General features: G+C 35.2%; 1 protein-coding gene across 1 annotated transcript; it reads left to right on the forward strand.

Moving 5' to 3' along the window:
- Positions 1 to 10,480: 10,480 nt before the first annotated feature.
- Positions 10,481 to 13,692, forward strand: LOC144565955 (uncharacterized). The gene is made up of 2 exons (XM_078315843.1): positions 10,481 to 11,036; positions 12,221 to 13,692. The coding sequence occupies exons 1-2, from the start codon at positions 10,481 to 10,483 to the stop codon at positions 13,690 to 13,692; spliced, it is 2,028 nt and encodes a 675-aa protein (XP_078171969.1).
- Positions 13,693 to 14,712: the final 1,020 nt, after the last annotated feature.

Raw genomic sequence — 14,712 nt, forward strand, 5'->3', positions numbered from 1 at the left:
AAAATATCCATTCTGGTCCCATAAAACTGGAGAGCAAACTGATGAAGTCATTCAATACCTGTGATATTTCTCCAGTTTTTGTTAACCGGAGAGAAGAGAGTAAATAAAGCAAACAAAGCCATCTTCATTTATATATAACGATATCGTTGACCAGTCAAACTGGACATGTCCATTTTTGCATCGATCTGATCACTGTGCCGTTAGAGACGATCATTGCTGGAATTCGTATCCTCTGAGATATCTCAAACTTTGCGTGACTTTATGGGAAATGCCAACCGTTTAAATACGTTCTACACGAATCTCAAAGCACATATAATACTGACCCCTACATCACCCCCGAATAGGCACCGGACACGTCGGTCACGCAAAAGTTGAGATATCTCAGAGGATACGCACTCATCATTGCTGTACAGTGTACACTGGTTGCTAACGTGAGCTGGGGAGAGTGAGAAAGAGAAGGCGCAAGATAGTCTGTCCTCGATATCCGTACAGTTGTACCCATGTGAGCAGTGCAGGAGACTGAGCCTCTGATAAATACACCTCTCCTTTTCAGTAACTCCACTGCTGTGCTGCTCTCTCTTGTCGATTTCTGCTCCACCTGGAAACCAATAAGTGGCTGAGAATCGCTAGATTTGAACAGGAGATCCATTCCTGGTCGTTCAATTAATGACCCGCTACAGCAAGTTTACATACAAAGCGTATTTTTAATTTGTGAAAAATGTTAACAATATCCATAATCCATCTAATCAGATCACATGACTGACGGTGTTCTGAATTTCTGCCCCTACAAAGGGAGGCAAAGATTCTCTAATCTTAATTAAATATTAATTAGTTATATTAGAGGCATGAAATGTGAGAATAATATTAATTAGTTATTGAATGGTAGTTTGTCTTGTAGTGATTACTGGAGAGACAAAACAAAAAACCCAAGTGCTCTTATTAGCTGTACCATGTATTCGTCTCAGTGCCAGTAATTATGTCCTAGTAAGTTGAGATTGGTTATATATATATATATATAGAGAGAGTCTGGCTAAATTGCTGTTGGCAGGAGTTCTGCCCAAGTGCTGCCGGGGCTATTTTTAGCCGTGTGATGTCCAAACAACAAATCCAAACCGTTAGATATTTAATCTATATTATAATCTACTTGAAGACCAAATTTTACATTTTTTGGAATTTTTTTACTATTTATTAAGCTGGTTTGAAAACCGCTGTTTTCAATGTTGCAGAAATTTACTGAAAACAGCGGTTTTCAAACCAGCTTAATAAATAGTAAAAAAATTTCAAAAAATGTAAAATTTGGTCTCCAAGTAGATTATAATATAGATTAAACATCTAACGGTTTGGATTTGTTGTTTGGACATCACACGGCTAAAAATAGCCCTGGCAGCACTAGGGTAGAACTGCTGCCAGTAGCAATTTAGCCGGACTTTATATATATATTGACTAATGTGCATTCGAATGTATATGGGTCGATATGCATACGGTTCAAATTTGAAATTTCAAAATCTAAATGGTCGATTCGAACCGTTAATCTTGTTCTCCATATTAATATGTGCTTGGAGACCAATTTTTACATTTTTTGAAATTTGTTTACTATTTATTAAGTCACTTTGAAAATCATTGATCAAACGGTAATAGTAAAATCAAAAGGCACTGTTGGAGTCAGTCGGAACCAGCCGGAATCGCTGATCCAACGATCACAACCGTCCTTTGGCCGGAGTCAGCCGGAACTAGTCTTGTCAGGGATCAATGAACCCTAGGTCTTATCGAGTTGCACGATTATTGATGCACCCATTTGATCCAATGATCTAAATTCAAATTAAATTGATCGTTACTGTACAGTGGGACCCCTATCTATTAGTCACTAAGTGAATATTAAAAGCTCAGTGCGAATCTCAAAGCCCATATGTCAATATCTGAAGCCCAGTGCGCTCATTAAAGCCTAGTGCACTCATTAATGTTAAAAATCTAAATCCTGAAGCCCATATGATCATATCCTGTCTTGCACTAATCTGAAAGCTTGATGATTCAAATCCAAGCCCAGCACACTCATCAAAGGCCCAGTGCATATTTTAATGCATCAAGCCCAAATCTTGAAGCCCAACTGTCCATATCACAGCTCTGTACACATCTTAAAGCCTAATATCCAAATCTCAAGGCCCAGTGATCAAATCTAATGGTCAGTGCACATCTCGAAGCCCAATATCCAAATCTTAAAGGCTCATCACTAATCTTAAAGCCCATAAATGATTAAAGATGTTCTTTTGCATATATACCCCTCTGTTTATAGAAAATTTGCAGAGAAGCCTTTGGAAATTTACAAACAAGTACCTGGCACTATAAATCTTCTTCAAATAGGCCCTTGGAAGCCTAAATTTCATTTCAGACCTTATCAAAGGCCCAAATTACAGCCTCAAGTCTCTGAAAATTTACAAATAGGCCGCTGGAAGTATAAAAACTTCACAGACAAGCCATTTTCAATTGTTTTTGACCATAACTTCTTCGTTTTAAGTCCAAATCGATTCAATCCAGTTTCAAATGAACCCAAATTTAGTTCTCTATAATTTCAAGTAGTAATTGAACATATCCAAGGTTCAGCCAAAATAAAAAATTGTTAGTTTGTAATAATCTAGAAGTCAATAATACGATAATTTATCATAAAGCTTTGTTCATGAATTGGATGATTTATATAGCATTTTGTTGCCTTGAGTATTATTGAATTTATGGATCATTTCGAGTTCATGACTGAAATTGTGAAACTCCATAATATAGATGATATATACTCTTAAAAGGTCACTGACCAAGGTAATTAGCAGGAACACTAATTACCGCGATAAGGTTAGTATGTGGATTAAAAGATGGTTAAGTTTTACAAACCACCTGACACGAGATGTCATTTTAATCACATAGATACATGTTTTAGAAACATGGTATTTGACAGACCCCGAATGAAACATTAAATAGAATTGTGTTCGTGTCATTTATGTTTTCATTCAGTGTCACGTTCTACAGTATGAGGTATTTATCGTTCCCACTGAGAAATATGTATGTGTGATTGTTATCCACCGCTGTCCGTAAAAAGCAGTCATAACGGTAGCTTTTCCATATGTATAGCTTAGCTGAGGAAGTGATAGTTTACCAAGAATACTATTTGTCCCTCGTATCTCTATACGAGCTATAGCATCACTGGGCCCCTTGATAGAGTTAGATTATCTGCTAGCGGTATAATTACAAGAGTAATTATATTTGATAATCTGCTCAAGATCAAGAAAAGATTCAGTTAGCAAGGATGACACACATCTATCTTGAAACTAATCTGATAGCTATGAGACAGAAGAACAGACACAAGTAAATTGTTTACTGGATCGTGATATTGTACAGTACAGCATCATCTGTGTAATTGGATGGTCATGATGTGTTGCCAGATGCCACCCATGACTAACAGAAGTTAAAATAGTTTTAACTCTGTTTACCAACATAACACAGATCCTATTGGGTCACACCATATAGGAGCTACTCGGAGAATCTTACTGATTAATTATAAATTGATTATAATTAATATTAAGATGGTTATAATTAATTATACGTGTTATAATTAAATTATAAATGTTATGTAAAAATAACAAGCAAAAACATTGGTTAATTTATAAACGTGTATGACACGTTGTATAAAAGTTAACCGGTTAATTTATAAATGTGCAGGACACATTGTATAAATTATCGAAACAACAAATAACCGCAAGAAAAATATATATAATTATTCAGAATAATTATACGAATATTATTTGTGTTCGGGCCGAGGGCATTCGAGTCTTTTCAGATTCGTCCTTATCCGCATGACACGTCATCGATCCTATCCAGATGACACGTCATCGATACCGAAACAAATAACTGAAAGAAAAATATATATATAATTGTTCAGAATAATTATACGAATATTATTTGTGTTCGGGCCGAGGGCATTCGGGTCTTTTCAGATTCGTGCTTATCCGCATGACACGTCATTGATCCTATCCAGATGACATGTCATCAATCCTATCCACAAGGGCAAAATGGTCATTTCACACCTATGCCACCTTGCATGTGTAGAAGCATGGAGAAGAATGTGGAAGGGTGTGGAAGGGGTATTTTGGTCATTTCACATATAAAAGGATGAGGTGTCAATGGCATATCTTGTAAATAGGCCGAACTTGGAGGGCATTTTGGTCTTTTGCAACCGTATCTAAACACTATAAATAGGGGTGGAGGGGTAGAGAGAGAAAGATATATTCACATATATACATATGCACATTCACATGTATCTTTTCGTGCAGAAACGAATCGGTATTTTCTCTCTTTCTCGGTTTCTCTCCCAAATAGTGTTTCGGTTGAGAAAAGAAAGTTATACGTAGTTGACGTATAATCTTGCGGGTTGTTGTGGAGTATATTTACGGGATTGATGAATAGTGTTTTACCGAATTTAGCGGTATGTCAGTTTTGCATATTGATAAAACTGAGCAACCGAAAATTCGTGTTTACGGGTTTTCGTCTTTTCCCTGTGAATAGTGTTTTTGCAGAATTCCGCGGTTTACGGTATTTCTGGCAGAAGAAATAAACCGCTCTCCGGTTAGTCCTGGTGGATAACCGATAGAGGTATCACACGTGTGATACTCCGAGTCGATTCCTTCCCTGGTGAGGCTCTACTCGCTCGGTCTGCATTCCAACTGTGATTTGGAAACAAGGTATAAATATGTTATATTAATCTATTTAATTTGTAAGTAGATTAAAGTTTTAGAAATCAATCATGGAGTAGATCTGTAAAAGGATTAAATTGGGTTTTGATGCCAAAGGAATACTGAAGGTGGACCGCCTTGGAAAGTTTCCTGACATACCCCGTTTAATCTTGAGCTTAAGTTGGCCGTAGAAATTTTTGTTCTGCGGTCATTCCGCAACTTAAGCCTAAAAGGGTTTCCGGTTAGCACCCCGCGCAAAACCCCAACAAAAATGACCAAGATACCCCTTTCTTGACACATTTTTATAAATAAAAATGTAAAAATAATGTTTAAACACATTTTCTCAAGTCCAAATCATATAATTGACATGTTTCATGTATTTTTTACATACTTTAAAAATATAAATATGCCTGTACATGCACATGTACCAAAATAAATGTCGAAATATTTTCCAAATCAAACGAGAACCAACAAAACAACCAAATGAACCTTACATGAGCCCTCTTTTAGCCCCAATTACTCAGTTTACACCAAAATAGACGTAAATCCTGGAATGAACGAGGTATTCAGTATTGACCCGAAAGGTCTGCTGATATAATTAACGACAGAGGCTTGCGCCCGTCGGGAGTTAAACGTCCCCACAATCAAACAATAAAATCTCAATATGCTGATTATGAATTGGTAGGCCTGTCACAAGTGAATCGGAAGGAATGCCAAGAGAAGTTCCGGAACAAATGTTCCCCATTGCATTAAGGGATCAGCATATGTACTTAAATTGATTCCCTCCTCTTTAGTGCAACTCTCAGCACCCTACACAAGTGTCTCTAAACTCTATACTTTACTTCATTTTATATTTTAATTAGGACCAAGTTATTTGAGTTTCCACCAAAAATAACTCTAAGACACATTAGGGACTCATAACTTAGACTAAAATTTTAAAAAGACCCTATTCATCCCTCTAAGTGTCTTTGATACCAACACTTCTCATGAGTGACTCCATTGTCAAGGTATGAACATTTTTGTCTTTAATTTGTGTTGTTACATGATGAGTACAAGCTAGGTGTGCAGAAAATGGAAGGAAAGAAAAATAGAGAATTAGGGGTCTTCTATCAACCCACAAAAGAATAGAAAAAAGAAGAAATAATATATTACCACTAGATGCCGTTCATCTTTTGCTAGCTAGAAGCAAGTAATTTGATAGGTTTGAAGGTATCTATGTTGGTCTTGTATTTCCATGTGTAAACTAAATTAGTTTTTATTATCTTATTATGTGTCAAGTAACTGAGAACTAATTTCAAACTTTGCTAGAGAATGAAATATCTTTATCCGTGCCTATCAAACTTTAAGTTCAAACTTATCTGTTGTTACAAAGTTTTGGTCCCTGAATGACAATTGTAATGTATTTTGGGGTTATATTGAGTAAACCAAATGGTATATTTACTCTTTTAGTTTTTAGTTTTTATTTTTATTATGCATGTTTTCTTTTGATTCTAGAACAATATTGTAATTTACTCGTGAGCATAGTAACAAATTTGTAAAAAAATTCAAATCCCTTTCTATACAAACAAGTTAATGGATTTCAGAATCATCCTTGAAACTTTCACAGAATTTGTTTTTCTATCGATGCGTTCTGATGGGCATTGGAATAAATTGGGAAGCATTTCGATTCGTGTCAAGATTCGTATGCAGTTGATCCGCGACAAATTAACCTTGACAGAGATTGAAAGCCTGCAACCTAATTTGAGAAATATATAGTTGACGAATAAATGTCTACTTTAATTTTTTTTTTGTTGGCATCGATCACCCAGTATTTGAAAAAAAAGAAAATTTCTGCGTGAATCATGCGATGAAAAGTTTTATGATGGTGATATAATATTTAAAGAGAGAAATGCATGCAGACGGCAAGATCTTTACAATTTTTCCAGAGGAAACCTATGATTTTATTGTGGAGGCACATAGTGTTTGATGTATTGGGCAACCCAAATGACAAAAATGTGGGTTCAGATCCTGTCTTCTATAAAGTATTGTAGAATGAGATCCATACTGTTTATTATAATCAGACACAGATATTCAAGACTCGTATTTTAGACAGGTGATCTGAAAAACATGCTCAGACTAAAATTTTGTCACATAAGTACAGAGGATACTCTACGTGCTTGTAAACAAAGGCTTGCACAGAATTTCATGAAAGCTAGGTTTTAAATATTCAGTAGCAGTATCTTTTAGGCCAATAATCCACCATGCCGAATGAGAACAATCTTTTTGTATTTATAGGCAACAAGTTAAGTATGGTGAAAAGAGAAAGAAAAAGCCGAATGATAACAATTTCTTTTGTATTTATAAGCAACAAGTTAAGTATCGTGAAAAGAGAAAGAAAAAGGTTACCGACTGGAGAAGATGTCATTCGAATTCTTCTTGATTTCGGACAAACAAAAAGAAAGAGGAAAAATGTTACCGACCAGAAAAAGAAAAAGAAAAAGAAAAAGAAAAAGCTGGAATGAAAGAAATATGCATGTGATGAGGTGGCAAGATCTAATACGTTTTTTCTTTTTCTTTTTATAAAATAAAATATCAAAACTTCAATAAAAAGTAAATGTTTATTTTTCAAAAAATAAATCAAAACGGAACCATTAGCACCCGAATTTTTTTATTGATAGGAAATTATAAAAACTAATAATTAAAAACGAAATCAGTAGAAACAATTTTTTTTAAATAGAAAAACAGCTCTAGGTTAGGGACGCCATAGCAATTAATTTTTTTTTAACAATTTTGTAGTAAGGATGTGATGATTAAAATTTTTGAATTAAGTGAATTTTTTAGCAATGATATGCTGATTTTTGGTAAATGAATATTTATTTTTTTAGTTGGTCAAATTAAATTACTAATAATTTATAATTTTAATTGATTGTAAATCTTGCACAACACGTCAAAATATGACTTACTAAATCATGTCATGTCGTGTTGTTAAAACATCTTATGTGCATCCTTGGATGCGTGACATGTTTCGGCATGTTTGGAACACGACACACGTGTTGTGTAATGTTTCGAACGGGTGACACTTTTGGTTTGTCCAGAACACGACATGTTCAAAACGCGGTACATGTCACATGTGTCATGTGTGTCATGTTTCTACATGTTCAAAACACGACACGACATGTTCGAAACACGTGCCATGCCATCACGTTAAAATTTCTAATTGTGTCATGCTGCATAGTAAAAGAGAAGAACACAGGGTTTAGTAAGTCGTGTTTTAACATGATGTGCAAGATTAGCAAGAAATTTAAAGTAAAAACTATTACTAATTTAATTTAACCAATTAAAAATTAAATATTCATTTACTAAAAATCAGAATATCATTATGAAAGAATTCACTTGATTCACTAAGTTTAATCATCACATCATTCCTACAAAATTGTAACCAAAATATTAAATTTTTTTTTTTTTTTCTCCATAGACAGGTTTTTGCTATGGCATCACTAAGGGACGCCACAGCCTAGAACTGTTTTTTCTAGTTTTAGAATATTATTCCTACTAATCTCATTTTTAATTATTAGTTTATGATTTCCTATTAATAAAAAATTCGGCATTAATGCGGTTCTACGGAAAGATAAATTATGGAACCACATCAATGATACAGTTCCACATGCTGCTACGTACATCAAACTATGTATTTCGTATAAAAATCACTAAAATTTGTAAATTAGAATTGTTTAATATAGATTATAGTTGTTTTTTGATTTAGAGTTTTCTTATTTTTAATATTAATAATTTAAATGTCACTTTGGTTAAAATTATTGTTACATATGTTAATTTTTGTATTAATAATTAATACTAATAAATGTTTATCTAAGATATTTGTAATTATTTTTATTGTTGTTTTTTAATATTTTAATTGTCTTTCAAAACTAAAATAAAAATAGAAATATCAAGTAATACGCTAAATCAAAATGATATATTATGAAGTAATATGACCAATCAAAATAGCAATAAAAAGTGCAAATACAAATTCAAATTTCAAAGACACGCGCGCAATTTTTGATAGTAAACCTCGCTTTCTTATTATGACCATAATCTTGAACTGCACCAATGATTATCGGCTGAAACCTACTAGAACTGCATCAATGATTCGGTTCTAATTAATAGTTTTGATATTTTTTATATGATCGTGACGCATATTAACTCTCAAAAATGACTAGAACTACATCCACTAGTGGAGAACATACAATTAGTGTCGTCTTAAAAAACCGACACTAATACTTTAGTATCGGTCGTTTACAAAAAACCGACACTAATAATATTAGTGTCGGCTGTTTATAAATAGCCGACACTAATTGTTAAGTATTAGTGTCGGCTGTTTATAAAAAGATGACACTAATGTATTAGTGTCGGCTATTAATAAACAGCCGACACTAATACTTAACAATTAGTGTCGGCTATTTATAAACAGCAGACACTAATACATTAGTGTTGCCTTTTTATAAACAGCCGACACTAATTCTCAGTTATTAGTGTCGCCTATTTATAAACAGCCGACACTAAAGCTAAAAAAATTTCATTTTAAGTCCCGCGCTCCTCTTTCAAACGCACGCCTAGGATTTAAAACATAGTCTTCACTTCACTTCACGCTTCTCTCCGATCTGATCTTCTCAAACCTAGCCGCTTCTTCTAGGCGAATACCAGAAGATGTGATGCAATATGGTCCTGCGCATGCTTCACGAAAAGGGGCGTAACTTTTGATCCATCCGTCGGATCGGGCTGAAATTTTGACAGGAACTCCACAGCCCAAAACCGGATCTGAAACCAATCGTTGATTGGTTTCGCCATTTTGCGGGCTCAGATTCACGATCCGAGTCTTCCTTCATGGACTTTTGTACCTTTCTTTATAATTTTAGAGTTTTTAGGGTCTTTTATGTAACTTTTATGTATTTTCTGTTTTAGGGTTTGTATTTAAACAGACGTCATGTCTTTTATGTATTTTCTGTTTTAGGGTTTGCACAAACCATTTATAAGAATAACAATAAATGAGCAATTTGGATGATATTTTATTTAGTGAGTGTTATTTGTAAATTATGATGAATTATTTGATATCTTTGTTTTATATATAGTTCAGCAAAAATATATGAGCATTCCAGAACAAAAATTTTCATTTTTAGAATTTTCTATGATTTATAGTGAATTTTTGAAATTTATTTTTAAAAAAAAAAAAAAACATTAGTGTCGGCTATTTATTAAAAAGCCGACACTAATAAGTATTAGTGTCGGCTATTTATTAAATGACCGACACTAATACTTATTAGTGTTGGCTTTTTAATAAATAGCCGACACTAATACTTATTAGTGTCGGCCATTTAATAAATAGCCGACACTAATGCCTTACTTTTAGTGTCGGCTATTTACAAAATATTAGTATCAGCCCGATTACTGTCGCCTAATGTCCGATACTAATACCGATAAACAGCTGACACTAATTTCAAGTTCTCCACTAGTGATCATTGGTGTGGTTCCATCAGTCTGTCTAGATGAAACCATCATTGGTGTGGTTGTATCTATTTTTTGAAAAGAAAAGAAAATACTGATTTCCTTTCTCGAATATTTACTTTTGTACTTCTTTAAATTTTTTTTTTCTCAATTACGACTCCCCCCTGGTTCCCTCCCTGTGTCTCTAGTTTGTTTTACACTTTTACTAGCACTCAGCAGAGTAGGAAAACCAAACCAGGAAGAAAGAACACGAGCGGAGCGGAGAGGAGAGTTGGGAGGGAGAGAACATAATGCTAATCATTCCCGAGAAATGGCGAAACGAATGGAGCACGGAGCACATCAAGTTGCTGGTCCTCGGCAGCCTCTCCATCCAAATCGGACTAATCTTCCTGGCGCCATTGCGCAAGATACGGCCCAACAAAGCCTTAATGCTAATTCTCTGGCTCTTCTACGTCACATCCGATTTCGTCGCTATCTTGGCCCTTGGCAACATCCTCGGCAAGCAGATTGACTATTCGGGGAGCGGCATCTTGGGTGATCTCACAGCTCTTTGGGCTCCTTTCCTCCTCGTCCACCTCGGCGGACCCGATCCCATCACCTCCTACTCAGTCGAGGACAACGAGCTCTGGTGGCGCCATTTTCTGGGGCTGATTGTTCAGGTTTTCACCGCCGGGTTTGTGTTTTTACAATCCCTGCCCAACCACAGGCTGTGGGTACCGACGCTCTTCGTCTTCGTACCGGGGTTGCTTAAGTATGGAGAGAGGACACTAGCTCTTCGCAGTGCCAGCATGGACAATTTCAAGGATAAAATCATCTCAGAGCTATTCTCTCAGGGGGATCTGCAAGGTTATGATTGCTACCATTTATTACATCTCTCTCTCCCTGTGTAGCGCAGTCCTAGGCCAGATGAGCAATCATATATATGTGACAAACTATATTATTGATATTATTAAACCCATACAAACAACAGACATGTCATTTTTATTAGTAGCATTAAAAAAATAAAAAAAATTAAACCCATAGCAAAGGACCTGAGATGCCTCATCACGACCTGCGCGATCAGATTGTGCATTGGATTTCGATTCTTGCCATATAAATTAAACAATGACAATTAACATTAATATTTCTATATTAATTCCTACAAACGTCCTTAGGGGTGTCAATGATACCCTTTTAACCGTTTACCCAATCTATACCGTATTCGATAAGGTGGATATGGGTAATTTTTTTTTTTCGTTAGCTTATTAGATATGACTAAGGATTTTCTTTCGTTAGTTAAATGGAGGATACGGATAAAGACTATTTTGTATCTGTTATCCTATAAAGTAATTATGTAAAATATAATAATGTGATAATGTTTGAACAATAATTAGTGAATACTTTTGTTATTTAGTGTATTGTTTTTGTTGTAAGAAAAATATTAAACATATTATTTTTATTTGCGTGTCTTATTCTTTCATTAAATAATTGTATTTGTTGAAAAATATATTCTTATTTTTGAATTCTCTTGTTTTATAAAAAAAATACAATTAAGTTGAAATTGATTGCACATTTTTTTTTTAATTTTTATTAGTAATGTCATTACATATGTGTGGAATAAATGAGTTTTTATGTTCTATTTACAAAATATAATAAAATTAATTATTATACTAATATTATTCGTTATTCACCTACTACTATTTCGTTACCCGATAATTTTAACAGGTATGGATAGGATAAGGTAATATCAATTCTTAATGGGTAAAGGTAGAGTATAGATAAGATTATTCCTAGTAGGTATATGGATATCAAAATGCTTCCATCCTTCCGTATCGTACCCATTTACACCCCTAAACGTCCTACACAGTGTAATTTGATATTTGGATATCCTAATTTGATAATTTTTAAACCCTACAACATCAAAAAGAGTAATAGCCTGTGGTGGAAAAATAAAGAAAAATAAATAAATTTTAGGAAAGCCAAATTGTATTTGTCCAAATAGTTCTGATACCACTGGTCAAGTGGAAACTAAAATCCTTCTATGAATGCAGCTTCATTTTGGAAGGTTACCAATCTCTCAAGCGAAAGCCGCTTTATTTCGGAGGGCTACCACTGGTTCGAAATCTTCAAGAGACTCATGGTAGACATGACCTTCTCCTCAGATATATTGATTGACAGCCAGGATCGCTTCTCCGATGTCAGCCCAGAAGACGCTTTTAAACTAGTTGCAATAGAGCTCTCTTTTTTGTATGATATCCTGTACACAAAAGCAGTCACCATCCACAGCATCTCTGGTCGTGTAGTGCGTTGCTGCTCTCTCATTTCCATTGTAGCAGCATTCATAGTATTTCATAATCTTGATAAGACGAAGTTCAAACCCACAGATATCACCGTAACCTATATCTTGCTTGCTGCAGGCCTCAGCCTTGAGGTTGTTGCGGCTGTCTTTCTTGTAATCTCGGATTGGACAATTGTGTCGCTTTCCAGGAGTGGATGCTTTATGAATGTTTACCTTCGAAATTCTATAGATTGGATAATAAGCCGGACCTTCAAAAAAGGAAAGCCTCGGTGGTCGAGAACCATCAGGCAATACAATCTCGTAGAATTTTGCTTTAGGAACAAAGACACTCTAATTCGGAGGATAATGAGTGTTGTGAAAGTAAAACACACATGGGAGAACATGCGTGAGAACATGTGTGAGAGACAAATGGTCCCTTTGCCATCTTTGATGGAGGAGATGATGTTCAAAGAGGCCAAGAGGAGAGCACGGAACGTGGATACTTACAAGGTTTTATTAGAAGCTAGATCCTACAGGGGCCGCAAAGCTCTTGAACGTCATGGAGAACTGGAGAATCTGGAATGGAGCATGAAAAGGGAATTTGATGAGTGCATTATTTTGTGGCATGTTGCCACAGACATTTGTTTTCATAACAAATCTAACAGGGAGGACACCGAGCATGTTGATACGTACATTAATGTTGCCAATGCCACATCCAACTACATGCTTTATCTCCTAATCCTGCAGCCGTCAATGACGCAGTTCGGATTTGGTAAGACACGATTTGAGGCCACATGTGCTGTCATCAAGCAGATGCTTAAGGGCGAGGAAAAACTTGATCCCAAGAAAGCACATCATGTGCTTGGGCAGAATGAAATAGGCACATTTGAACCAAAGGACAAAGGGATATGCTGGGGTAGGCATAAGGATGAGGAGAATAAAAAGCGTAAGGTTGAGTATGAAAAGGGGAAATTGGTATTAGAGGCGGGCCTTAAACTTGCAAGAATGTTGCAGGAATTCGGACCAGAAAAGAAATGGCAGTTAATTAGCGAGACATGGATAGAGATGCTGGGATATGCCGCCATTCATTGCAATTCATACGAGCATGCCAAGTCCTTGAGCAGGGGAGGGGAATTACTCACTCATTTCTGGTTGCTGATGGCTCAATTGGGAGTTGTCGACGAGCACAAGATTCAGCAATACGAGCACAAGATTCAGCCATCATTCCATCCTGATCTCTTCTAGCCATTTTATGTGATATATTCCACTACATATTCATGTTTAAGTTAATTTGTTATACGTACTAACGTGATTAAGCTGGTTGTCCGTTTCTTAATTATGGTCGATTCTTAATTTCTCTTTTGAATTGCATTTTCTTGTAATATTATTTTTATTTTTTTACTCGTGTTTTGTTTTAATATTCACAGTTTGAATCGAAAAATAAGTCGTCATTCAGTAGTGTGAACTGTGAACCTTTATATGATAAACTTATTTTAACCTATTTGTTTTACACAAGAAAGCCTGTGAAATCCGATATTATTATTATTATTTTTTTGAGATGTCGAGCCATATTGAGCTGAGATCTATCATTATATGTCTTGTGTATGTGGTTTTATATTAACGCATTCAATAGTGAAAATTCTCAAATATAAGATGGCTATTAGAACTCCAAATTTCAACAGTTAAAACCGAAACCAACTATAATGATTGGTCGTTGTTAATGAAGGCCGTTGTTAAAACCAACTATAATGATTGGTCGTTGTTAATGAAGGCCGTTATTAGTGCTCATGGCTTGTGGAACATTGTCGAGAATGGGGTTGAAGAGTTCGAAGATGATAGTGAACTCACGGTAGACGAGTTAAATGCTTTGCAAAATAAAAGTAATAGCTATCAAAGAGAATTAAGTTTTATCTATCAAGGGACACTACTAGAATTTGAGTTTTTTCCGTGGGCAGCCTATGCTATTTTTAAGGGGAGGCGAGGCCCTTGAAAATAAAATCGTCTTTTCTGACACATTTAACAATTTTCGACAGCAGGCCAACGAAAATAGTAGCGCATGAAAATTCCTATTGTCTGCCTTTGAAAATGTTTCCTATCTGCCCTTGAAAATATTTCTGGATGACCCATGACTCGCTAAACAAACCAAATATTATTTTTTATTAATAGCCCATGGAAATAGTTGACCCCATGTCCTTCGAAATGTTTTTTGGAAGTAGTAACACATATTATTTTCATGAGCTACCTTTGGAAATGTTTTGGTTATTA

This window comes from Carex rostrata, chromosome 1 (assembly GCF_964058835.1).
Source record: "Carex rostrata chromosome 1, lpCarRost1.2, whole genome shotgun sequence".
NCBI classification, from domain to species: domain Eukaryota; kingdom Viridiplantae; phylum Streptophyta; class Magnoliopsida; order Poales; family Cyperaceae; genus Carex; species Carex rostrata.